Genomic DNA, 27,556 nt, shown 5'->3' on the forward strand with positions numbered 1-27,556 from the left:
GCACACTTTTTTGTTCTGTGGAAATACAAAGCAAACGTGACCTCTGCTATTTTTCTTTCTGACATATGTTGATGCGGTGCTGTAGCATCACCATTGTGAGGCATTTTTGTTTATCTCATATGTTACTGTGCCTTCCAGAGTAATTTGTCTACTTGTAGTCACGCGTACCAGAATTCTCGATACTACCAATTCTAGAAAAGGAAAAAAAAACACAATTGATACAGTTATGTTTTTGGAACTTTGGTATTAACTTAGTACTGAAGTATTGGTTCTTGTGGCATCCTTATATATACACACAACCGATTAGCGACAACAACATTAAAACCAGCGACAGGTGAAGTGAATGACATTAATTATCTCATTACAGCCTCCCAAAGGCTGGGCCATATTAAGTAGCAAGTGAACAGTCAGTTCTTGAAAGTGATGTGCTGAAAGCAGGAAGAATGAGCAGTTGCGAGGATCTGAGTGACTTTGACAAGGGTCAGATGGGTTAGACAACTGGGTCGGAGCATCTCCAAAATAGCAGCTCTTTCGGGGTGTTTCCAGAATGCACTGGTTAGTACCTTGCAAAAGTATTCCAAGTAAGGACAATTGGTGAACCGGTGACGGGTGGGTGCCCAAGTCTCATTGATGTGCTGGCTCGATCACCCAGAGCTTCTGTAGCACCAGTTGCTGAAAATCATAAAACTGGCCATGAGCGAAAGATTTCAGAACACACAGCTGCAGACTAGTCAGAATATCCATGCTGCCTGTGTCCACCACCGAAAGCGCCTGCAATGGGCATGTGAGTGTCAGATCTGGACCATGGAGCAATGGAAGAAGGTGGCCTGGTTTGTGAAAGGCTGCTGGTACAGGATGGCCAAGTCAATAAGACTGTTTTGCCTTTATAAAGCATGTGTGATATATGTCCTGTGCAAAAGGCAATTGGGTATAGCTAATATTCTGTGCTGCGTTCACCACCTTCTGTGAGTTCTTTACGTTCTTAAGTTGCACAGGTGTTGTACCAGGAAGTGATGCAGCCATTGAGGATAGACTCTACTGTGCACCTGTAGCTATAAGTGAGGACAGATGGAGAAATGCAAGCTCACCTCAGACCACTGCTTCTTCTGATGTGTGGAGAGCCTTCATGACAAGACTCATATTTTGTTGTGTCCATTGCAGTTTATCATCGATGAACATTCCGCAGCATCACTTTGATGTAGATAGGAGTATGGACCTCTGAAAATTGCTGGAAAAGTGATGATGGGGGCTGAAGCACTTGTGCAAATTTGTAACTGCAATTTGCAATTGCCAAGTCAAAATCCAGACCACAAATTCATTAAGATGCTATATCAGGAACTTAAGAGAGCTGTTGTGTGAAATATTTGAGGCTATGACAACTTGTCATTCAAGCTTTCTCTGTCTTCTCCATCTCTACCATATTAATGTTGAGCTATTACAGGAATCGCACATTCAGACTGTTGATGTCAGCTACTGCGAAAATAGATATTACCTCCTGCGAAAAAAATATAGGGTACTTATTCTGTCAGGAGGAATTTGCAGGAGAAGCTCATTGACTTAGGTGGTGACAAGAATGATTGCTTCTTTTATTTATGTGCAAGGAATGGAACATCACATTCAGGTCCTTTTATGCACCCATTCTGTACTAGAGCCCATTCATTCTTGATACAGCCAGATAACTTCTCTACCTTCAGGGTTACAGCCCATGTACAAGTATAGAAGTGAATGCCATTATGGAGTCGCGTACCTATAGGCCCCACCTCTTCACGCTCCAAAGGCTTTCCTAAGCTTTGTAAATTCTGTGAAGACCTCGGCTTGGTTGATAGTTTACATTTTATGAATCTCGATCCTGTATAGATTATGTATTTATCGATATTTTAGAATCATTCCTTCCATCCTCCTCTTTCAGATCAAATAACTATGCTTCTTAAAATTCATCATCATCACATGCAAACTGAATAAAGGGAAACTACAAAGGGCTGCAGTTGAGACCTTTGTTTAAACTTGAGCATCAGTTTGGAAAAGACACAGCCTTTTCTCTGTGGTTCAAATGTCTATTGTTACAGCTGAATGAAATCCACTGTTGTTGCAATGGGTGTTTCACATGTACCACACAAGACTGGTATTAAGTCTGTTACTTACCTAGAGCTAACCCCAGTAAGCTTTTAGTCTTCTTCCTCTGTTGTGATTAATCATTTGTTACCATTTCCTCTGTTAAGCCGGAATTGGGCAATAGTCTACAGTTACTCAACCAAATTTTACTAATGTGGTCAAGTCAGTTCTGCTCAGGTTATAAATCTTTTCGAGATTCCTTTAATTTGCTCTTCCTCGCAGAGGAATAATACTTTGTATTTGAATACCCCATTACAACTGAAGAACTAAAGGAATTTTTGAGCTCCATGAATTAAGCAAAAGGCCTCTGGGCTCGATCGCATTTGACTTGGGCTAATATTAGCCTTTTATAATTGGCTTTCTTTTCCTCTCACATTATTTAAACTCTAGAGCAGGGGTCTCCAACACGTCGCACACGAGCTACCGGTAGCTCGCCAAAGGATTAATGAATCCTACATAACTTTGAAAACTTGATTAGTCAAATTAGGGGTGGACGATCTTTAACACAAAATCACGAACCACAATCTGAATTGCAATCTATATTTTCAATGTGGCATACACTTAAGAGAATATCCGGACTCAAGCTCATCAAGACCTAAGCAACACATTATTTTAAATATCAAACAAAGTTGAATTCAGTTGTTCTCTCATTCGCTAGGTAAGTGGAGTTAAGGAACACTCCCTGAAATTGGCAAGTGAGGAAGGCCCCGTCCCCCTGTGCCCACAGCGTCTCACTTAAATTTGCGATAATAAATCAGTATAGCAAGCAAACTATGATACATAGTGAATTGAGAGAAGCAAATTATAGAAACAATCCCGATCTAAATCCGTTAAGTAGTTTTCTTGTGAAAAGTGGACAGACAGACATATAGACAGAGAGACATTGGATGTTATATATTATATATTAGTAAAACTTCAAAATAATGTGCAGTTAAAGTATCAACAGCATTCTCATCATTTCTGGAGATTAGTAGAGCCAGATAACTATAAGAATCTTCACCAAGCAGCTCTGAAAATGTTTGGGTCTCCATACCTCTGTGAGTCTGACATGAATGTCATGAAATCAAAGCACAGAACAAGACTGACAGATGAACATTTAAATGACTCCATAAGAGTGAACCTAAATGGCTACACTCCACCATACACCTCTGTCGTTGACTCCATGCAGTGCCAGTCATCTGACTAACTAAAAACACATCACACATACAACTGGACATGTGAACACTCTTGTGAAGTGAAACAATGACATGTAACAACATGACAAATGAATAAGTAACATCTGTGTATTTGGAATTGCATTGCTTTGTTTTGACAGCATTCATGTTTTAATTCAATAGTGTGAGATACACTAGAAAATGCATACAGACATACAAAATGCACTTGCAGGTGAACTAAATATTTTTTGTGATGTTTTAATGCAAAATGTGAGTTGTGGGCACCAACATTCTGTAAATGTTCAGGCAAAACAAGCTTATTCAGTTTTTTTGGGTTGAAATAAGCTACTTGTAAAAGTAGCTCTCAAGGGGAAAAAAGGTTGGAGACCCCTGCTGTAAAGTCAACACAGAGATAATCACACAAAAGGGTTAATAGGTTTCAGACCATTATTCCTAGTGTACTTACAGTTCATCAACAACAGTTGATTATCCACAAAGTGATCCAGGCAGAGTAAGCCAAATTGGAATCTTCTGTGCTGTCTCTGTTATCTTGGTTTTTATGTTCATTTACACACAAACTGCTTTTATCCTCTTGTTCTGGCTTTTTGGTCTATAATTTCTTGCTCATTTTAAGTGATGTTGTCAGTTAGTATTCCCTTTTGTCTCAAATTCTTATTCACTTAGACCTCTCTGGCCTCTCTCTATGTAACAATGCGAGTGATTTGGCACAATGGCTGCTAAGTTATTCCTTGCTTTCTGATGGAACGCCCTAAATTGGTCACTTTGAGGAACTGGATGTCCCCATTCTACATTTTAATTCACCTGGAATTACCTGCATCACAAATTAAAAAATAATAAGTGAATCTTTTCCCAAACCGGGATTTGGCTGACTCCATTTCTCGAATTCAGATCTGCTCATTAGCAGACATTCATGATGTACAGTATGTAGTGGCTTCTTTATTTAGGTGTGATGGTATGGTAAGCCATCATCAGTGTGGGAAGTTTGGGTGATATAAACTGCTTTGGTTTATTTCTGCGATAGTAATATCATTTTTCATTGTTATGTGCGGTTTATTCTTTGATCATTTTAATACAAGTCTCACTACAAAAGAGGGAGCTGTGCATAAACAAGGTAGAGAGACTGATAAACTCATAGAAAATGATTACTTGAAGATCCTAAAGTATGGGGTCTACGCTTACTTCTTAAGCATGGCATCTCTGTGATGGATTATTTTTTGTTAAATGAATAATGACCAATTTAATTGGAGTATTAGACTTATCTAATTTTATAACTTGTCCTGACATGTAAAACCAGAATTGAAGGAAGGGTTTTCTTGACACGTTCTTCCCATGTTTGCCTGGATTTTTCATTTTTTGCCTCCAATCCCAAAGAGTAGGTTAATCTGTGTCTTTCAATTGATCCAGTGTGACTGACTGCATGTGTCTGCTGTTCAGTGAGCTTGCATCCTATCTAGTGTTAGTTCTGGCCTTGAGCCTATCAACGTACACACATGTGACTTGGAGTTGAATAAGAGTGTTAGACAACAGATAGGTGATTGTTTCATGGTAGATATTACATTTTTCATCCAATGTAACAATTTTAATTAATGACTATTAAAGGACAATGAAAAATGTTTTGTTATCTCTTCTCTCCTTTAGGTCTTTGCTGCCAGGAATGACTAAGTGCCCTAAGATCCAGTGCAGACTCAGTGGAGAAATCCAGTCTGCAGCTCAGGAAATTCCAAGATGTGCACCACCTGGGCAGGGTAGCAGATCTTGAGCTTTTGGAAATTAAAAAGATATCACTATATGATTAATAACCTTCTCGAGAGGCTATTCAGAACAAATAAAGAGCATCTCTGAGTGAAAACCGACTTTGCAGTAGTTGGTGCAAGATGGACTATGAAGGATACAGTGTCATATTTTAAATGGCTTTCGGTCAGCAGAGCTTCTTGTCAGAGTCTGCAGCAAGCTTTCACCTGCTGTCCGTGCTCCATCCCTCCCTGCTATCAACTGTTGCTTCAGTTACATCATTGCCACTATGCTGGGCTTCTGGAAGTTCATCCGAAGTGTGAGGCAGCTGGAACTTCATCGCTTAATTTTGCTTCTTATTATTTTCTGTCTCTTCTCCATGTGTTTCCTGGCTTATTATGTCAGCAATAATCCTAAAATTAAGGAGGCGCCACCCCTGCCCCTTAGTGACTGTGGGGCAGGGTCATCAGGAGTTCAGAGAGCGCCTCTTTTTGTTTCTCCCCAAACCAGTCGACACTTTGTGAAGACTGTGGAAAATCTGAGAACTGAGCCAACTGTGTTAGTCTTTGTGGAGAGTATCTACTCTCAGCTGAGCCAGGAGATTATGGCCATTTTGGAATCAAGTCGCTTCAAATACATCGAGATCTCCCCGGGAAAAGGTGAAATGCCCCCACTGAAAGACAATGACAAAGGCCGATTTGCATTGATTGTCTTTGAGAACATCCTCAAATACGTTAACCTGGAAACTCAGAATCGCGAACAGCTCGACAAGTACTGTGTAGAGTATGGAGTGGGAATGATCGGCTTCTTCAAAGCTAACGAGAATTCACTACTGAGCGCACAATTAAAGGGTTTTCCTCTATATTTGCACTCAAACTTGGGGCTGAGAGACTACCGCATTAACCCTAATGCACCCCTACTTTACATTACCCGTGCCAATGAGGTGGACAAGGGTCCACTACCTGGAGAGGACTGGACAGTGTTTCAGTCTAATCACAGCACCTATGAACCTGTACTGCTTGCCAGTACCAAGTCCGCAGAGACCTTCTCACACCTGAGCTCTCACCGTGCTCTTCATGCGACTGTGGTGCAAGATCTAGGTTTGCATGATGGGATCCAAAGAGTGTTGTTTGGAAACAATCTGTCTTTCTGGCTTCACAAACTTATATTTGTAGATTCAATCGCATACCTTACTAGCAAGAGGCTATGCCTTTCTCTTGATCGTTATCTGCTGGTAGACATCGATGACATATTTGTTGGCAAGGAAGGCACACGCATGAAGGTCTCTGATGTAGAGGTAAGTGAGATCCACAGAGTTGTTGATCACAGTGTGAATGTTAGCTTCTAGCTTTAAATATTACAGGCTCAGTCAGAGTTTTGTGATTTAACCTTTTTGCTGTGTTATAATGTTCTGTTGAAATCTATAACTGTTGGCTTGTAGTGCTGAATGGTGGAGCAGACATTTCAGGAATATACAGCCTGCCTCCAATGAGATGCACAGCTACCTTTTGTGATAGTAAAACTCTTGGAGGCCCAATATATGAAGGTGTTGACTAACTAGCCTAAAGTAAGGCCACTTCTTTGTTGTAGGTGATTGTGTGACAAAAAACAGTATGCACAATGTTTATGTGTGCTCTTCTTTGTTTAAGACACAATGAGACCAGTGTATGCAGGCCTTTTGTCACAGCCATGGAACTTTCCAAGAACATTATCTAATCACAAAACTGCATGTGTTCATTTCACAATGCTCTTGAAGGTATTCATATCCCAGCACAGAGTGAGGTCAAGAAGATAGTATTTTGCTTCCAGCAACATTCCAGCATTTAACATGATAACAGTGACAAATTATTGTTACCTTTCTTGTGGTATCAAAAAGTGCTGGAACAATGCCATTATTTGCCCACATAACATGGCCAAGAACATCAGAAAATGAACAATATAGCTGTTCCCATTAGCCAATATATACATTTTACAGACAACGGGCCACATTATTGTTCAGGGAAGCTGCTTTGTGTACCACCAGCATAAACGTTTAATCAACAAACTCTCAAAAGTAGTTAACAAGACTAAACAAGAACAGGAGTTGTTTGTACAATAACAAACCAACATTTCTTTTTAATTTAAAGGTGAACTGAGACATAATTGATACTGTAACAAAAAAAAAAAAAAACGCATTACAACAGTATAACAGATCTGTAAAATGCATGTGTTCCGGGCATGCCAGAAGTTTGGACACCTGGCCAAATTACATATTTTGCTGGCGTTTGAAGTTACCAAAAATAGCAAGTACTACTTCAGCAGTAAACAAACTAAAGCAGTATGTTTTTATAAACATTTTGCTGTACAGTTATGATTTATATTTGAAGAATTAACTAAAAAGTAAATGTGGCATTTGCAAAAGTTTGGGCACCCTTTTAGTTGTAAGAACGTAAAACTTGTTAGGTCACTTGGGCGGTCTTACTTGGCTCATTAGGTATTAAGTCTGGCCAAGAGCTTTTTTTTTAGTTTATCGAATAAATCATAAGTGTACTTTAACATTTTCATAAAATGTCAATGTTAGATTTATTATTTTTACTTCAAATGTCAGCAAAATATTTGATTTTAAATCTGCTTAGAGTGTGTCACAAGAATGAGTCACAGATATCATGAAGGTTTGGGGCAGCCACCCGTATGTTGTTCCAAGGCTGCAAAAAATGAGTTAATTTGAACAGAGTTGTTCACAGATTCGAGTACAAAACAGAACTGATGTTATTGAGGTAAGATGGTGGCTTTAAAGGCCAGTAAAGGAAGTGATGCCATTCGGGCCCGGAACTGGAAGTGACATCGTCGTTGGTGCCAGCACCAGAAGTGACATCATCATCAGTACCAGAAGTGGTGTCATCAGTGGCACCGGAAACGGAGGTGATGTCATTGGTGGCGCCAGTGCCCTGCGGGATTTCCCGTGGATGGTCTGCAAGAGATTGACAGAGACAGTCGGCGCACCCTGCCGCCCCCTGGTCAGGTGTGGAATTACTATCATTTAGGCACTTCAGCTGTCTCCCAGTCGCATGTGTTTGACAAGTGCTTTTGTCCAAGACTAACCTGTTAATAATTGTGCAAGAAATTCATTCACATTGAGTGAAACATTTTCAAGTTATAACAACCTCAGTGTCACATCCTGAAGCTCAGCTGGACATAACTTTGTAAGTGCTCAAAAAACGTGAAAACTTGACATATAAATGTTGACCCTATCACCATAATTTCTATGCAATTGTGCCTACTCTATATGAAGAGAAAGTAAAGAAATAAAGTAACTTAATGCTAATTTAGCCCACAAATGCAAGCTGTCATTTTAACGCCAAGTTCTTTTTTTAAAGTAGGAATTATCTTAAAAGAAATCAAAGAAACATGCAGTTTTTTTTAAAATCTCTTTCACTTTAGCGCCCTGTTGTTTTGTGCTGTTTGCATGTTTGAAACTTGAAATGCTGCCGAGAAATAGTTTAATTAGTTTATCTGTAAACCAAGTCTTAAAAAAAGACTGTCTGTATTTCCATGTGTGAATAGAAGCTTGTCAAAAAATGCAGTGCTTTATATTATACAAAGGAGCAACTATCCCTAAACCTAGTAAAAATAGCATATTGAGAGTAAAGTGTTTTTGGAAATGGGAGTAAAAAAGGGATCAGGGAAACGTGCAACCCTCCATGCTGGTTTACTATAGGTTAGTGTATTTCAGCTTGCTGTAGTTTCACCGTACACGACTCGTCATTCTGCTGCAGAGACACAAAGGATTCAATTCACTGCTGCAAATCCCACAGCACTGGACTGACCTTTAGCAGAAACTACACTCCATGCTGAGCAGCACTTGTTTATCAGAGGTAGTCGTGTTAAAGAGAGAGCTGCTCGGAAACTGTGCCCCGGGGGTGAGTGGATTCATGAAAATTAAACAGGTGCTGGATCCACCACCTAAGAAGCCTTAAATTCAAAACTAATCAGCATTTGACAGGTGAATCATTTGATATTCTAAAAGTGAATCTGGATTCAAATGCTAAGCCCAGTTTTAAAATAGGGAACTTTTCAGTGCAACTTAAGTCCGTAGACATTGCCTGCATTAAAGCCAAGTGGCCATTTTGTTTGTGTCAAGTCTTTGTTAGCAAAAGATAGTAAATTTCTTGAATCCGTATTAAATAATTTATTAAGACCTGTGTTTATCTTAGTGAATGGTAATGAATAAATGTTTAAGTGAAAAACCTTTTGTTTTGTTAGTTAAATAAGCAGTTATTTTTAGCACATAATAGATATACAATAGGTGACCGTATAGATGGATAAAGTGGGCTGGAAAGTGGATGTGATATTTTGTCAGTGAAAACTGTGATTATTCATACAGCTAGAGAAATTTGATGTCCTAACTTTTATTATGGATAACCTTAGCTGGTAAATACATTCAAAATCCAAGTAAAGTGGCAGAAGTAAAAATTTGAACCCCCATGCTGAAGATGACTGCTGGACATTCTGGCTTTACTGATTTATAAAGACTTTTGTTTGCCTTAATGAATGCTAATGGTTCACTTGGATGGATGGATGGATGGATAAGTGAAAAACTTTATATTTTGCTTGTAAAACTGTAAGTGTCCAGTACTGGACTCTAGTGCTCCAGACGTTGAGCTTTTTGGAAATTAGAAAGACTTAATCTTATCAAGAGAGGCTATAGAGAATAAACAGAATATAAATAAAGAGCATCTTAGAGTGAAAACTGACATTGCAGTATTTAGTGTACGATGGACTATGAAGGGCACAGTGTCATACTTTAAATGGCTTTTGGTCAGCAGAGCTCCTTGTCAGAGTCTGCAGCTAGCTTTCACCTGCTGTCCAGGCCTCATCCCCCCCTGCTGTCAACTGCTCCTTCAGTTTGATCATTGCCAGTGTGCTGGGCTTCTGGAAGTTCATCCAAAGTGTGAGGCAGCTGGAACTTCATCGCCTGATCTTGCTTCTTACTATTTTCTGTCTCTTCTTCATGGGCTTCCTGGCTTATTATGTCAGCAGTAATCCTAAAATTAAGTAAGTGTTCAGTAGTCATTTTCAGCAGGGACCTAAAATATAACTCGGGGTTAGGGTGGATCAGATTTTTATTGCTTGGATTTTGAATGTATGTACCAGCTAAAGTTGTACATAATAGAAAAATGAGATGAAATTCCCGTAGCTGGATAAATAATCACATTGTTTTCACTGACAAAATTACAAATTCATCCACCCATTCACTTTCAAACCCACTTTATCCAGCTGTAGTGTCATCTACAGCAGTGGTCCCCAACCTTTTTGACAGCAAGGACCACTTTATTAGATGCAAATTTTTCCACGGACCGGTTTTTTGGTTGGGGGGGGGGGGCAGTTTTATACACAATTTACATAACATTTCTATTATTATTAAAGTTATTAAGCAGTTCGCATACGTTTGCAATCTGAGATTTTTCTTCTTTTTTTGCATATAACAAAGAGATATGCTTTACATTTGCCAATCCAACAGATTGCATATCACAAACATTAACACTGCAATCTTTTTTTCGTGTTTGCCGTTTATATAGGAGGGTGACAATGAGTTAAATTCCACTGGATGTTTTTCAAATGTTGACAAGCAATAAGCAAAAGGAATCAATGAAAACCACAGACAACAAAAACAGCAAAAAAAAAAAAAAACAGTACGAGGAAAGTTCGAAGAAAGATTTTTTTACAATGTTTCTGTTTGGGGATCGTTGTGCAAACGTGCACAACTGAGCTGCAACTACAGATCTAACTGCTCTGTGGATGATTCGTTCAAGCATTTCAAGGTCGCTTCGTTGTAATGAAAGCATCTGTTGAATGTACTTTGTAGTAACGTGATTTCTATAGACTCATGCCATATGGGGAAACTGTCGGGACCATAAAAATACTTTGTTGTAATAGTCTCTCACCTCGGTCTCTCTCCTCTGCACCGCTGCAAAGCCCCGCCCACCAAGCGTTCTGAAAAGTCTGAGTGAGTCGCCGTTGCCGGCAGTCCTCTCGCGGCCCGGCTGTCAGACGGCTGCGGACCGGGGGTTGGGGACCCCTGATCTACAGTATGTCTATTACAAATGCAGAATAGTTAAAGTATAACTTAATTATAACATTTGAATATGAAACAACATCTTACATGTGCATTGTTAATGTTATTGCAGGTTTTAAACAATGGCTGTAGGCAATTATTTGTCAGAAACACTGAGTTCACATTTACAAAACAATGGTATGGTTAAGTTGGCTGTTTAATGAAGTTTAGCGGTTTAAATAGGAATATCCTCATTAGCATTTATTTTACACTAAAAAGCACTTGCGTGTGAATGTGAATGTTTTTACAGAGCGGAGTTCTCAGACTCCGTATGTGGAGGGCTACAGTAGCTGCAGATTTTCATTCCTGCCACACTCGTAATTACTCCTGCTCATTCATACTACTTTGGTGGCTAGGTTTTAGTTAACTTCCTTTTTAAGGCTGTCAACCTAAGTGACTTAACTGGCAGCTGGTTGAGGAAAAAATTAACAGTGACATGCTAATATAACTGCTACAAATGTCTACAGATTGTCTGTGGAATAATGAGCTGTTTGAAAAAGGATGGGATGACTGTTTTAGTCAAACAAAGAAATGTAGTATTCGCAGATGCAAATGAAATATGTCACTAGTATTTCAATATCACATTCATTTAGTTCCAGCAATTGAGTGGTTTGTGTGAAAGTTGGCTAGCATTTGCTGGCAGCAAGAAATGGTGATAGTGAGTAATTCCAGAATTTCATTTGTAGCATATTGTGATCATTTTAGGTGTAAAAGCAAATATCAAGGGAGTAGATTATGTCTGTCTATGCTTGTGAAAAGAAAATAGTTTTTCGTAATTGTAATAATACCTCTTTTATTATAAGCTTTTTAAGATGGTCTGTGTAAAACTTTTTTGGAGTTGCCTGCTGCACATCCTTACATTTAAATATGGGTCTGATTAGTAAATATATTCTTGATTTGGTGATTTGACAAATTGAATTGTTTTTCCTTTTGCTATAATTTCCTTTTTGGAGTATTCAGAAACATTCTCATGATCTACTTGAATCTAGAACATTGTAAACTGAAAACCAGTTGAATTGAAGTTGGGATCCTTCACCCACAATGTTTTGTACGACATTAGAACAGTTTAATTCCATTTGGTTGACACAAGTTTGTGGCTTCTGTGCTGGATATTCTGTCGGATAGTACAGCAGTGTTGCCTGATGCCGCTGTTTCATCAGTATAATAAGTTCATACCTGCTGGAAGAATTAAAGTTGTCCAGATGAATATCCTTCCTAAGCTACTGTTTCTATTTCAAAACATTCCAATATACATCAGTAAATCATTTTTTAAGAAATTAGATTCAACCATAACCTCATTTATTTGGAACTCAAAACATCCACGTATCAAAAGGGCGACCCTACAAAGACCTAAGGCAGAAGGTGGCATGGCTCTATCTTTCAGTTTTATTATTGGGCAGCAAACATACAAACTATAAAAACCTGGACATGGACACAAATAAATGAACATATACAGGCTTGGTCCACAATAGAAATAAAATCCTGCAGTACATTTTTATATTCCTTGCTTTGTGCCCCAATAAGTACAAGTCATCGCCAATATACTAACAACCTAATTGTGCTTCACTCCCTCAGAATATGGAACCAATGTAGGAAGCATTTTAAGATAAAGAAGTTTTTATCTGTGGCACCTCTGTACAAGAACCACCTTTTTCCACCCTCTAAAAACATATGCAGTTTTTAATGTCTGGAAAACATTCAGGATTAAATCACTTAGAGATCACATAGACAACGTCTTCGCATCCTACGAACAATTACACTCCAAATGTAACTTTCCAGCAACACATTTCTTTCACTACCTTCAAATTAGAAACTTTCTTAAACAAAACCTGCCCAAGTTCCCTCACCTCAGACATACCTCTATCCATCCATCCATCCATTATCCAACCCACTATATCCTAACTACAGGGTCATGGGGGTCCGCTGGAGCCAATCCCAGCCAACACAGGGCGCAAGGCAGGAAACGAACCCTGGGCAGAGCGCCAGCCCACCGCAGCACCTACCTCTATTCTGGAAAAAAATTTGATCATCCTTGAGGACTCAGACAGCATTTCTGCAATATATAAAACCATTTTAAAGTCCCTTCCTTTCAAAGGTCCAAGAGGACAGTGGGAAAAGGATCTCTCACTCAACATCTCAGAAAAGAAGTGGAAGGCAGCAGTGCACAGAATTCACTCGAGCTCCATATGCACAAAGCATAGAATTATTCAACTTAAAATTATATATCAAGCACATCTGTCTTGTTTAAAATTGTCCAAAATGTTTCCAGTGCAATATCCAACCTGCAAACTCTGCAATCAAGTTCCAGCCTCACTGGGTCACATGTTTTGGGCCTGCACCAAACTAACATCATTCTGGACCAAAATCTTTAAATGCCTTTCAGACAGCCTTGGTGTCACAATCCCTCCTAACCCATTAACAGCCGTGTTTGGGGTACTTCCAGATGGGCTTAAAGTGGAGAAGGACAAACAAACTAACTGCTTTTACTACACTATAGGCACATAGACTTATCTTGCTAAACTGGAAGAATCCTAACCCACCTATTCTAAGTCAGTGGGTAACTGATGTTGTATACTATTTGAAACTGGAAACAATCAAATTCTCACTTAGAGGATCTGTACAAAAAGTTTTTCAAAACCTGGCAGGATCTAATCAATAACATTTTAGAATAAGCATTTACATTGAGGGAGTGGATTTTCTCCCCTCTTTTTCTATTCTATCTATTTTTATTTATTTATTTACGTATTTTTACTGTTATTAAAGTGCTACTCTGCTGACCTAGCTCTCTTTCTCACGGGTGGGGGTTGATTTGTTTCAAACCAGTTCTGTTAAACTTGACTTGCATGTATGGAACGTTTTTTGATTTTAATAAAATAAAATATGTATATTAAAAAAAAAGTTCATACCCGTTTCACACTCCAGTTGAACCCTTAAAAGTGACAGAACTGATTTTGATTACATTTTTTACCTAGTTTTAACTAAAACATTTTAGAAAACCTTTGTGAGCCCCTATTACGATTCTTCAGATTTTATTAGATATTATGAGATCCTTGTTTACACAAACCTAGCCATTACCTGTTGTAAAAGAATGCCGCCATATTTACACGTTTTTTAGCAGAACTGGTGTGCAACTGGAAAACATGAATGGTCCTCCCAGCCATTGGACCTTACCTTATTCTTTGTTACTTAGTATTGCCTAGTCTTATTTTTATATTTTTATTTTTTCTTTCTTCATCTTGTAAAGCACTTTGAGCTACATGATTTGTATGAAAATGTGTTATATAAATAAATGTTGTTGTTGTTGTAAAGAAATAACATATATTTGCAAAGGTAAGTTGGTACTTACTACATAATACCATAGATATTTTTACAATTATTCTTTAGATCCTTTTACAGCTGAATCACATACACTTTAAGACCTTAATTATGCTCACCCAATGTGTACGAAGTGGGGAATGAACTGGCAAACTGAAGCAGACACTCCATCGTCTTTAACTGATAGGCAGATGTGACAGTGGATAGTAAACCATATAGGCTATAGGAAGCTATTTGTCTTGTGTGGATGTTTTTGATTCTGCACATCTAATTATAAATTGGCCTGTTGTGCATGAGCAAGTGTATATGCATGAGTGTGCCCTCCTGGGGCCTCATGTATAAAATTTGCTTAGATTCTAAATAAAAATTTTGCTTACGCTCAAAAGGAAAAAAGATGTACGCAAAAAAAACAGGATATATACTTTACTTTTGCCATGTTGCCTTTCAAAATCTCAAATCAACTTAAATCTATGTGCTTGTGCACACACTTTTAGCCATGTCCATTCACCACCCACCAGTGCACAGTATGGCTTAAAAAAAGGGCCTTATTTGAATATTCATAATCTAATTACCATATACATTTGACCATGTTCCTGGGAGGAACAGAACTTCAGAGACTGTGAACATGAAGAATTACTGACTGAAAATCATTCTTTTTGTAAGTCACAATAAAAGAAAAAACAAGAATGGGAAGCCACTGAGTGCGGAGAGCAAAAAAAAAAAAAGTTGTCAAGAAAATGTCATTGTTGTACTACATACAAGTTTAGATACATTCAATGTACAATTGCATTCGTGTCCTGTGGGACAGAGACTGGGACATCTGTGCGTTCATCTTGGCCTGTCTCAGGTGGCAGAAGCAGTCCATATTTCTGCACAAGCCATCATAAAATGTCACCCATTTGTGGGGCTGTACAGCAGTGTGGCTGGCTATGCAAGGATTGCATTTTTAGGAATGGTGGTGATTTTTTAGGTTCAGGCTGATGAATGGCTTGTAATCTGATTCAGACTTCCTAGAGATGTCCTCTTGGAGTTGTGTGCTGAATTGGAGCCTACATTACAAAGGCCATTCATGCAGAAATCTCGTGATCCCCTGTTTCTTTATGGATTTTAACAATTAAGGTATTTGGTGATGGGATCTTTTCAGTGTGAACAGGCTAACCAGTCAGGAATCTCCCAGCCATCCCCAAACCGTGTCATACCATCTTTATGGGATGGTGTGAGTAGTGTTTGAAGTGGAACTAAACAACTGCTGGTGTACAGTGATCCCTCGCTATGTCGCGCTTCGCCTTTCGCGGCTTCACTCCATCGCGGATTTTATATGTAAGCATATTTAAATATATATCGCGGATTTTTTGCTGGTTCGCGGATTTCTGCGGACAATGGGTCTTTTAATTTCTGGTACATGCTTCCTCAGTTGGTTTGCCCAGTTGATTTCATACAAGGGATGCTATTGGCTGATGGCTGAGAAGCTACCCAACTTACTTTTCTCTCTCTCTTGCGCTGACTTTCTGTGATCCTGAAGTAGGGGGTGTGAGCAGGGGGGCTGTTCGCACACCTAGACGATACGGACGCTCGTCTAAAAATGCTGAAAGATTATCTTCACGTTGCTATCTTTTGTGCAGCTGCTTCCTGAAACGACATGCTGCACAGTGCTTCGCATACTTAAAAGCTCAAAGGGCACGTATTGATTTTTGATTGAAAAACAAACTCTGTCTCTCTCTCTCTCTCTCCCTGCTCCTGACGGAGGGGGTGTGAGCTGCCGTCTTCAACAGCTTTGTGCCACGGTGCTTCGCATACTTAAAAGCCAAACAGCCCTATTGATTTGTTTGCTTTTCTCTATGTGACATTCTGTGCTCCTGACGCGCACTCCTGACGCGCAATTCTTTTAATTGTGAGATGGAACTGTCATCTCTGTCTTGTCATGGAGCACAGTTTAAACTTTTGAAAAAGAGACAAATGTTTGTTTGCAGTGTTTGAATACGTTCCTGTCTCTCTACAACCTCCTGTGTTTCTGCGCAAATCTGTGACCCAAGCATGACAATATAAAAATAACCATATAAACATATGGTTTCTACTTCGCGGATTTTCTTATTTCGCGGGTGGCTCTGGAACGCAACCCCCGCGATGGAGGAGGGATTACTGTACTCCGTTTTGTGTCTGCGTCTTCTTACTGTTTACAGGTACTGTAGTTACTCCAGAGAGTGTGAGTTACTTCTGGAGAGTGCTTAAATACACATAAATTCCCTGTAAAAAAGCAGGGAAGTGCCACCGCTTCAAGCCTTAGTATAATTAAGATGCTACGCAGATACATTGTTTATACAGTCAGGGTAAGCAGGCCAAGATCAAAAGGCAATTTGCACTGATTGCTGATTTTTCCCTCTTTAGTCAGCAGAAGTGACTGACTCCACACATAATGTGATAAAGACACCATCAGAGTATGAGTCTGCTTTGCTTTTGTAAACAGAAAGCACTTCTTTCAATTATTATACGACTAAAATGTGATGCTCAAATGTGCCTAACATTGTTACAATCAGGCCGGATGCAGCCACGATTCCTTTACTTTATGTAATAGTAGTGTGGGAAGCAGTCTTCAGGGTCATGTTGTGTGTGATGGTTGGCTTCATGGAAGCACTGCCATTTCCAGTTATGTCATACAACACGTTGCCCACCTTTTTTTATATAAAAAATAGTTTACTCAGCAATTAACTTGTAATGCACACATGTTGAAGACAGCTGTATTGAGAAAATGTGTGAGCTGTAATAGAATTCGTATAAGATCATCAGAAATGGGACTGACGTGCCATTGAAATGCTCAGTGAAATGCAATTTTCTTCATTGTCCTCCCGTCTGGAGTAGCAAAAATGCCAACACCAAAAATATCTGCACAGGACTTACACATGGTGATGAGCAGAGTAAACCTCAAAAGTGATGAATATGCTGCTTACACTCTATTTTAGTTCCCTATCAAGAACACTGATGCTGTGTATTTGCACTGAAAAACGTGTTTTTGTATTTTCCTCAGTTTATATAGCTTATCTTTTGTTGTTTCTCAGGATTAGAAACCAAAGTGCAGTAAAAACACAGGCATGATTCACCCCCTGCATACAGAAAGCTATAAATATCGTCATTCCCTACGGCCTATTCATAGCTCAATGGTTTGCCACAACACAGCTTGTTTGGCATTGCTTGAAGAATATGCAACTGGTCATATATGAAGGAAACAATCTTTTAGGGGCCGGCAGGATTTTTTTTTTTTGCCTTTGATGATAACCGGCTTATAAGTCAGTTTGGGCTTCCAGAAGCCGTTCTTTTGAAACTATGCTGAATTGGCTCAGCATTAGAAAGATGGGCTGCCTGTCTACACCTGCTCATAAGCAGGATTTAACAATGGTTGGCTTTTGTGCAACAGGCACCTACTGTACCAGAGGGCACTGGCTGACAGGTCAGGAATATCTGAGCCAAGCTTCAGCTCCATAATGCCCACTGTGTTGAAAGCCATAAACACCTGACGAGGCACTCAGTTTCTGTTTGCTATGGGTGTACATGCCAACATGAAAAGGGTATTTGCAGTAGTATCCCATTTTCCAAACTTAATTGGGGCAACTAACTACACCAACATTGCTATGAGTGCACCTAGTAGAAGTGAAGTTCCTATTGTTAATCGTAAGCAGTTATATTCCATTAACACACAAATCATCTATGATGCCAAGATGAAACTGACAAACGTTATGGCTTGGTAGCCTGGGTCAACTCATTAATTTATTTGGTTGACAAAGTAGCATTGGCAGACAACGTGTTGATAGTGCTGTAGGTGATGTCTGGCTTGTTGGTAAGGTAACTGGCTCAACCTTCAGTTTTTCATATGACCTGTTCTAGTGATTGTAACAGCATCATGTCATTACATGTGCCAAATGATAATGGCTTCTAACATGGATGCTGGTGCTTTATGCCTTTCCCCAACTCCACAGAGCAAAAGAAAAGCACTCCTCAAATGCAGGGTGGATGCCAATGAAAGTCGGCAGCATTGTGACTGCATATGTACAAGATTGATTAGCAAAGTCCATATATGGTGGTTTCAGGGTAGCCATCAGGTGGGTTCTGAAACACATTCACATACACGTTTATAACATACATGTTATTTATAAATGGTAAATTGTACACATATGTGTGCACATCAGATTTTGTAAATCAACATTTTTTTTTGCAATACGCATACTTAATAATAATAATAATACATTTTATTTATATAGCACCTTTCCCATGCACAAGGTGCTTACTTACTTTCACCCTGAAATCCATGTAAACTTTTATAAATATTAACCCTTCATTATTCAGAACTGGATTAAGCAGTTTTTGAAAATGGATGAAAGAATTGCTAGATTAGGTTAGACACATTAAAGTAACAGGGATTAAAAAGTATTCTTAAACAGGGCTCTGAAAATAAATCTCACCACTCAAATATAATTGGAATGTGTTAAAAAAATATTATTTAAAATCAAAATTGACAAATGCAAACAAACAGGCTTGTCTTGCCTTATAATTTGGGAATTTCCAGCTCTGTGCTCTGCTAGGCAGCAATGTGGTATTTTTTTAGACCATCGTCTTATATTTGTAAATCACTTCCAGGAACAGACTTGTATTTCAGTCAGATTAGTCCCACTGAAGCCAGATGTACAATATACAGTATATGTCTGGAGACAACCGTGAGTGAATTTTGCTTAAAACTGGGTGGGAAAAATTGCACATCTCACGGAGTGCCACATTTCTAAACCAATCCAAGGCCTCGTACAGGTGGAGCTCAAAGTAGGGCCGGTGATTTTGAAGTGCAAAAACTGGAGGTGCCCTCATTAACGTGGTCCGACAGACAGCAAGTTTCTGTTTACGATAAGCTGTTTACAGCCTAAAAGTCTCAAAAAAAAACCCTTTTAGACAAACAAAGGTGTGTCACATGTGCAAAGCGCATATTGCACGTTTAAAAAAAAAAAAAAAACAACCTGATGCAATTGAAAAATCTTTCTGTAACATCAGATTATACATTGGCATTTGACGGCATCAGTGGACAAATAGTAACCGTGACTGAAATGTTATAGCAGGTACTGTGTGTGCTCTGTGTTGTTCAGCTTTACGATGATAATATAGGAGTTGATGTGAGCTTGAAAGAATTGGCAGATATAGTCACTGAAATATGAACTGCAAAATATATATTTGAATTAAATGTTGTGTCACACCCAGTCAAAAGGACTGCTGTTAAGAAAGCTGATAACGAAGTGTTACAGGAGATGCAGATTTCAGTACTCAAAACACCCAAATCAACAAATCTGCCTAACAACACCAGTAGATGCACGAACGAGGCTGCACAACATCCACCTTCTGACTGCACATCTAAAATAAATAACTAAAAAAATGTAACATTACTGTTTAATTGGAAATGCAAACATGCCGTGACACAATAGCCGCTGTATATCCATAGACCATAATGCTTATCTAAACTCAGTTTGCTACTTTTATATCATGTAGTGATGCAACAGTCAAAATGATTAAAAGATATCAAAGTAGACCGATGCATTTCCGAAATGTGTGGGTTATCCCCAGGCGTGTTTTCTCGTATAAGAATCATGTCTGGCCCCACAAGACTACAGCTGGATAGTATCTGCTGTCAACAGTGAAATGTCCAATGAGAACGGGCAGCCTTTTCCTTTTCTTTTGGTTTGGCTCTAACCTCACTTTCAACTGGAGGAGCTGGTGAGTGTGTGGGCTTCTCCTAACAGGCTGATTTATACTTCACATAGAGTGGAAATTCTCATTATCTGTTGGTACAAACTGGCATAGTCGATTGTTAACCTGAGAAGTATGCACTTCATGTTATGTGTCTTATTCTTCCCATTTGTACAGGGCATTTGTGAAAAGGTATTGGTCAAACACATTTCGTGCAATAATGAATCAGTTTGTGTTGCTGGCTGCTACACTGCGCTGTGCTGGCAAAGTCTTGAGCACATAATGTTACTGTTAGTCACTGTTTTATACAAGTTGAAGTATTGAATGCCTTCATTTTTCATAAGTGGAACAATTAAATATGTTACATTTCATAGCATAATGATCATTGACTAATTTACTGTTAACATAATTTAGCAGAAACTTTATGTAAAAAATCAAGTATGCATAAAATGCATTTAAATGATTACCACCAAATTAGAAAGTTAACTTACACAAGAAAATAAAAATCTAAAGTAGCATAAACAAGGCATCCAAGGAAATATGATTTCCACAATGGATAATTAACATTGAATTTTATTGATATTCAGAACCAAAATGTTTTTAACACATTTTGATTGTTTAACATCAGTGACATCACCTGAACAATATGAAATGTATTGCAAAAAAAGTACATTAACAGTATCCTGCCACTTATGTGTGACTTATCTGGGAACAAAAGTTTGCCTGAGAAATTTTTAGAGTCCTTCAGATATACTTTATTTAAATCACGGTGAAACAATCACATCTCCCTTACTGGATCAAATGACAGTCCTGGCTGCCCTCTGTTATACATGAAGATGGCTGATGGGGTCACTTTTGTCACGTATGTGTTCTACTCAGATTCACATCACTGACAAATGGTGATTTGTTTATTTTATTCTGGGGACTCTAGGAATTCGCTCGGCCTCAGCCTCAGCACACACACATTAACAAACAGACACACATGACACAGCGGCTCAAATTGAATTACTAGTAAAGAAAATATTAAACAAATAAGGAGGTCAAAAGGCCATTAACAAACAAAGTATACACAAATCCTACCCAATTTTACCCCGACAGAGATAGTTATTTAACACAAATACTAACAAAACCCTAGAAAACACTGAGCACAAAACATAAACATGGCATTAGTCCAAATGCAGTCCAGAACAACAAATGCAGACAATGATGGTGAGTGTAATGACAACCCCTGTAATTAGCCCCTCCGAATGAAATGTAAAGTTTTGTCCTACCAGGTTCCGTTTGTGGAGGGAAGATTTGAATTGAATGGAAATGCTCCCCAGACAAAGACGTGTCCAAATAAGACGCAGTGACGTGAACATGCAGGCACAGGGCAGGAACATAAATCCAGAAAAAACTGTAATCCAGGGTGGTTATGTTTGTAATCAGTTTGAAGGTGAAACATGTAGACACAGATAATCACTATTCCCTTCTAACACTTCAGCTCCATTTTAAAAGTAGCACCTAATCATGTGACTTTCCAGCAACTTCTGTGCAAATCTGAAGCCACCCAATGGTGTAGTACTCCAGGGGTTGCTGGGAATTGCAGTCCACCTAGGAGGAGCTGCTACAACTTTTACATTGAAACCTGCCCAAATTTTAAAATTAAAACAGCACATTGTTGCTGATTGAAGAAATCCAGGTGAGCCTTATGGGTAGGTAAGATGTTTAACTGCATTCCAAGGGGTTGATGGTTCAATCTCCACTACCATATGGTTGTATAACATTAGCCATTGCTCATAAAATAAAAATATGTAAATACCTGTTATGCAGATGGTCTGAATCGGCTCTTTGTTTTGCAAGAAAAAATGGTTAAAAAAAGGATGGATGAGCAGATTAACGCAAGGTGTTTATGCATATCATTTACAATAAACTGTTTAACAACATTAACATCAGAAAACTAGTGTCTGCCTCAGAAAAGCAGTTTGCAAACACACTACTCTGTCAGTTCCCAGGTTCTGAAATTTTGATTAGCCACTAATTTGCTGTCAGCCGTGTACATTCACTGTGTGTTGCTTCACTGGCATTTTAGTTTATTCACTAAATTTTGCTTTGGCCAAAGGGCTGACCTTAGTAGGACTGGCCTTTTTTTAAAATATTTTTTTATTCAGATTTGAAGGTTAAAATTTTTAGAGATGCTAATAGTGACAGCGACAGATAGTGACATTATATGACTGGGTGAGGAATTTGGCAGTTTAGGATTTCCTTAGAGTCCAATTTCTGGTTCATAGGGGTCACTTGAGGTGGTTGGACATATACAGTGCCCTCCATAATGTTTGGGACAAAGGCACATTTTTTCTTGATCTACCCCCCAGCTCCACAGTTCAGACGGGCTTTAATTTTAGGGGTATTTGTATACATTTTGACCACACCATGTAGAAATGACAGCACTTTTTCTACATGGTCCCTACATTTCAGGGCACCATAGTGGTGGAGAGCGCTTTGAGTAGTGAGAAAAGCACTATATAAATGTAAAGAATTATTATTATTATTATTATTATTAAAGTGGCTTCACAGGTGTTTGTGATTCCTCAGGTGTGTTTCATTGCTTCATAAGATGCCTTGGCTTGCTTCTACCCTTTGGAGACAGTAGTTGCCATTGTTCAACATGCGGACAAGAGCTTTGCCAGTGAAACTCAAGGAAGCCGTTATGAGGCTGAAAAACAAGAGTAAAACCATTAGTGATATCAGTAAATCCTTAGGAGTACCTAAATCAACTGTCTGGAATGTCATTAAGAAGAAAGAATGCACTGGTGAGCTCCGTAATCGTAAAGGAACTGGTAGGCCAAGTGAGACCTCCACTGCTAATGACTGACAAATCCTCACTTTGGTAAAGAAAAAACCCCAAATGCCATCTGACAGATCAGAAATGGTCTTCAGTGAGGCAGATGTGTGTGTATGTGTCAAAGACTAATATATGCAGAAGACTTCATGACCAGAAATACAGAGGCCACACTGCAAGATGCAAACCACTAGTTAGCAAACAAACACTGATTGGCCAGATTACAGTTTGCAACAGAGCCTGCAGAACTGTGGAAAAAAGTGTTGTGAACAGACGATACAAAGATGAACCTGTATCTGACTGATGACCAGAGCAAAGTGTGAAGATGAAAAGGAACTGCCCGAGATCCAAAGCATACCACCTCATCTTTTAAACATGGTGCTTGGGGGTGTTGTGGCTTGGGCATACTAGCATACTTATCTTCATTGATAATGTAACTTCTGACGACAGTTGCACAGTAAATTCTGAGGTGTATAGAGACATCTGCTTAAGTTCAAGTAAAATCCTCTAAAGGCATTGGATAGTGCTTCATCGTACAACAAGATAATGATCCCAAACATACTGCTAAGGCAACAAAAGAGTTTTTCAAAGCTAAGCAATGGAAAATGTTTGAATGGCCAAGCCAGTCACCCAACTGAAATCCATTTCAGCAGGCCTTCAATATGCTGAAGAGAAAACTTAACAGGACAAGCCCCTGAAACAATTGGGAGCTGAAGATGGCTGCATTAGAGGCTTGCCAGAGCATCACCAGAGAAGATCCACAGCACCAGTTGATATCTATGAATCACAGACTTCAAGCAGTCATTGCATGCAATGGATATGCAACAAAATACTAAATATAACTGCTTGAATATACCTACCATTGCTATGTGTCAGTATTATGGAGCCTTGAAATGGGGTGTTATTTCTACATGGTGTGACCGAAATGTATGCATATACCCATAAATGAAAGTCTGCAATGTGCACTTGAATCACCTTTGGATTGTATGATTTATAATTTTAAACTGTGGAGCAGAAGGGTAAATCAAAGAAAAAAATATGTCTTTGCCCCAAGCATTATGGAGGGCACTGTATCCCTGGCCTAGGAGTACCTGGGCATTCCCCAGAAAGTGCTGACGACAGGGTGTTCTGGTCGCAAGTCTTCTTAATCTGTTCAATGGTGTCTTGTCTCTGTTTTCATGTTAGTGAGAGGGTCTGAACTGTGGCCATGGTAGGCACTTGCAAAAATGCCCCTTGGCTGATTGTTCAGTACATATCGGGAACACGAGTGCTTCTTGCATGACTAGCCAAGTGATTTTTTTTATAGCAACAGTTAAGAGAGCAACTCATCTGCCATCTGTATATGATTTTTATACAAGCCTGAGGAGCGCAACCATTGGCAATATAGCAGTGGCATTTTTTACAGAGATTTTCCTGTGTGTTTTTACGCCAAACACAACAGATCATCCTTTTTTATTGTATCTTTCTTGCATTTCTAACCACAAAACCTGAAAGAAGGATGCACCGCCCACTTTTAGTAACTTCTTTGGGATCTTTTGATACAAAAAAAGGATTCTTGCATGTACTATTAAAAGAACACAAAAGAAAATGCTTTAGATGAAGTTAAATGTATACGAGATGCATAGTGGAAGTGTTTAGCTGATAGCAACTGTCATAATATCAACAAGGCGAAAACATAATTGTTTAATAATTGAGTAACACACACAGTATAGACCATGATGAAAATCCAGTAAACAGCAGATAAACATTAGCGCGGGTGAGCAGAATCTTGTATAATGTCATACTTCAAGTGTTTTTCCATCAGTCCCCTATGCACTAAAATATATGAACAGTAGCACACTACCCGCTGGTAGTCGATGTTGCAACTCCGTCGGCCGCACTTGAGGTAGTAGTAGGTAAGGAGAAGACCTTCATGCGGTGCTGCTCACCATATATTAGTGTCCGATAAAGTATTATCATTGCTCCTTTATTCAAGATCAGAATTATTTGTAGCTTTTTTATAGATCTAATGTTACAGCGAGTTTACATATCGACAAGTGTGTCGGTCACAGTTGTGCTGTAAAGGCAGAGGTTGGAATCAGACTGGTAGGCACCTGATTGCCTTAGCTAGTACACCATACATGGATTACGCAATGGAGACAGTAAGTTTTACCAATAGCAGCCTGCTTATTTATGAATAATTCACAGTTTTAGTTGAGTGTCAATATATCAACCTTTTATACTGGAGCAAAGATAATTTCCAGTTTTTAATGTATAAATTAATCGTGATCTTCGTTTTCATCTCCCTCACTGCTGTGTCTTTTTTATCTGTCAATTTCCTGAACTTGCTTTTATCATTCTGGGGTCACATGGCACCACAACTTTTCCTGGCACGATCGGGCACAAGGCAGAAACCCAGTCTGCGCGCATTATCCTAACATTCACTTCATTGCAATACAGGAAAATGCCAAATTAATTGGACACCAACCACACAAACATTCATGCACCCATTTAGGACCATGGGAAGACTGTGCCTACCTCACAGCACTGGGCTCAAGGCAGGAGGTGAACTCTGAGTGCACACATCCAATTATACAGGCTAATTTAGTGTCACCATTTAATGTGACACACAGGTATTTGAGATACAGAGACAAGACTAGGTAGACCTCTTCAAAAGCCTAAAAATTAACATTTTGGTGTCCTGAAAAAAAAAACTGAAATAGTAATTATAGTCTTAGAAGTTACGCTGTTTCCATTACTGAATTTGTAAAAAAAAAAAAAAAAATTATTATAGGTGAGAGCTCTTTCCAGCTCTTTTTTTTCTCATTTCTTATTAGAAGGATTTAGGAGTCATAGTAGACTCAACACTATCAACTACCAGGCCGTGCTCAAAAACCATTAAGAAGGCAAACAGATTGTTAGATTATATAGCACGATGTGTAGAGTACAAGTCCAAGGAGGGTAAGCTCAAGGTTTATGGCGAGGCCTCATATGGAGTACTCTGTGCAGTTTTGGGTTGAACCTGGGGCATTGCTACCGAGAGGACTTCAACTCCCAGCAGTCATCAGGGGCTGACAGGAAGAGGCCTTGAGGGACATGCACTATAAAGTAAGTTGGAGTTCAGCGGAAAATGGATAGAGCGGAGATACAGCGGATTCTGATAGACAGAAGCTAAGTGCATATGTGTCACAAAACAGGGTTTTTCCGCATGATGCTGGAATAGTTTTTGTTTTCAGACTGTATATCAGTGTATAATGTGATACTTCTACAAAAGGTATACAAAGCCTAACTGACAACATTTTCCATATCTAATTTATTATATATTCTTTAGCACCATATTTAACCTCTGATTACCACATTACCCACATAGCTGGCACCTCAGGCCCAGGATTTTAACCCAGAACTAACCAGTGCAGATAATATTTACTGCAACCATGACAGCACCCTTGGGAGAAGGATGCTAAGGATAGAGCTGCTAGGGAAAAGGGAAAAGAGGAAGGCCTAAGAGAAGGTTTATGGATGTGGTGAGAGAGGACATGCAGGTGATGGGTGTAACAGAGCAAGATGCAGAGGACATGAAGATATGGAAGAAGATGATCTGCTGTGGTGACCCCTAACCGAAAGAAGAAGATGATGACATCACCCTTACACAAATATAAAATTACATTCAGTCTGTTTTGCTAGAGCCATTATTGCACCACTTGAATCTTTTCTTCTTACTTTACACTGTTGTTAATGTGCTCTCAGAATATGGTTGTGACAAGTCCACCATCTTGTGTTTTCTGCTTAATCACCTAGAATCATACAGTATAGCATCATAGAAACTGGTTTTTTAAGAAATAACTTTTTTTTTTTTTTCTTTTTCAGTCTCTCCTTAATGCACAAAATAAGTTACGGAATCTGGTCCCTAATTTTACTTTCAACCTTGGCTTTTCTGGAAAGTTTTATCATACAGGTAAGGAAAAGTATTCTCATCTGAATTTCAAACCACTTTTCGTGATCATAAAATGAAATAATAGAAAGTTTTTACTACCTGTCACCTGTTACCAAATAGTTCATATTTGGCTTTTCTGCGTGTTTCTTTTGAACCAGACCACATCTCCCTTTTTGTGCCCAGCTCTGACATTAGAACAGTGTAGACAAGAACAGGCCATTTGGCCCAACAAAGCTCACCCGTCCTATCCACTTAATTGTTCTACAATAACATCAAGTCTGTTTTGAAATCCCTAAAGTCCTACTGTCTACCACACTACTTGGTAGCTTATTCCAAATGTCTGTGGTTCTCTATGTGAAGGAAAATTTCCTAATGTTTGTGTGAAATTTACCCTTAACAAGTTGACAACTGTATCCTTGTGTTCTTGATGAACTCATGCTAAATTTCCTCTGATCACTCTGCCTATTGTCCTTGGTGTTATTATTTCTCATCTGTTTTTAATCATACCCTAAATTTCTGTACATCAGAATTCTTCAGTCCTCTTTTTTTTATTAAATTGTATGAAGCTTTCTGCTAGATCTTTTGTATGCCCATCTTTCTGATCAGACTTAATGTCATCTCTGCTTTTTTTTTTTTTTGTGGCATTGTCTCGGCATGCTACAACTCTTTTTGTTTTTCTT

General features: G+C 38.9%; 1 protein-coding gene across 1 annotated transcript in view; it reads left to right on the plus strand.

Moving 5' to 3' along the window:
- Positions 1-4,905: 4,905 nt before the first annotated feature.
- Positions 4,906-27,556, plus strand: part of ndst2a (N-deacetylase/N-sulfotransferase (heparan glucosaminyl) 2a) — a 49,384-nt gene continuing 26,733 nt past the window's right edge. The window contains exons 1-2 of the mRNA XM_028795159.2: positions 4,906-6,315; positions 26,810-26,897. Of these exons, the coding sequence (XP_028650992.2) occupies positions 5,308-6,315; positions 26,810-26,897 (1,096 nt within the window). The 5' untranslated portion in view covers positions 4,906-5,307. The remainder of the gene's footprint in view (positions 6,316-26,809; positions 26,898-27,556) is intronic.

Source organism: Erpetoichthys calabaricus, chromosome 2 (genome assembly GCF_900747795.2).
Source record: "Erpetoichthys calabaricus chromosome 2, fErpCal1.3, whole genome shotgun sequence".
NCBI classification, from domain to species: domain Eukaryota; kingdom Metazoa; phylum Chordata; class Cladistia; order Polypteriformes; family Polypteridae; genus Erpetoichthys; species Erpetoichthys calabaricus.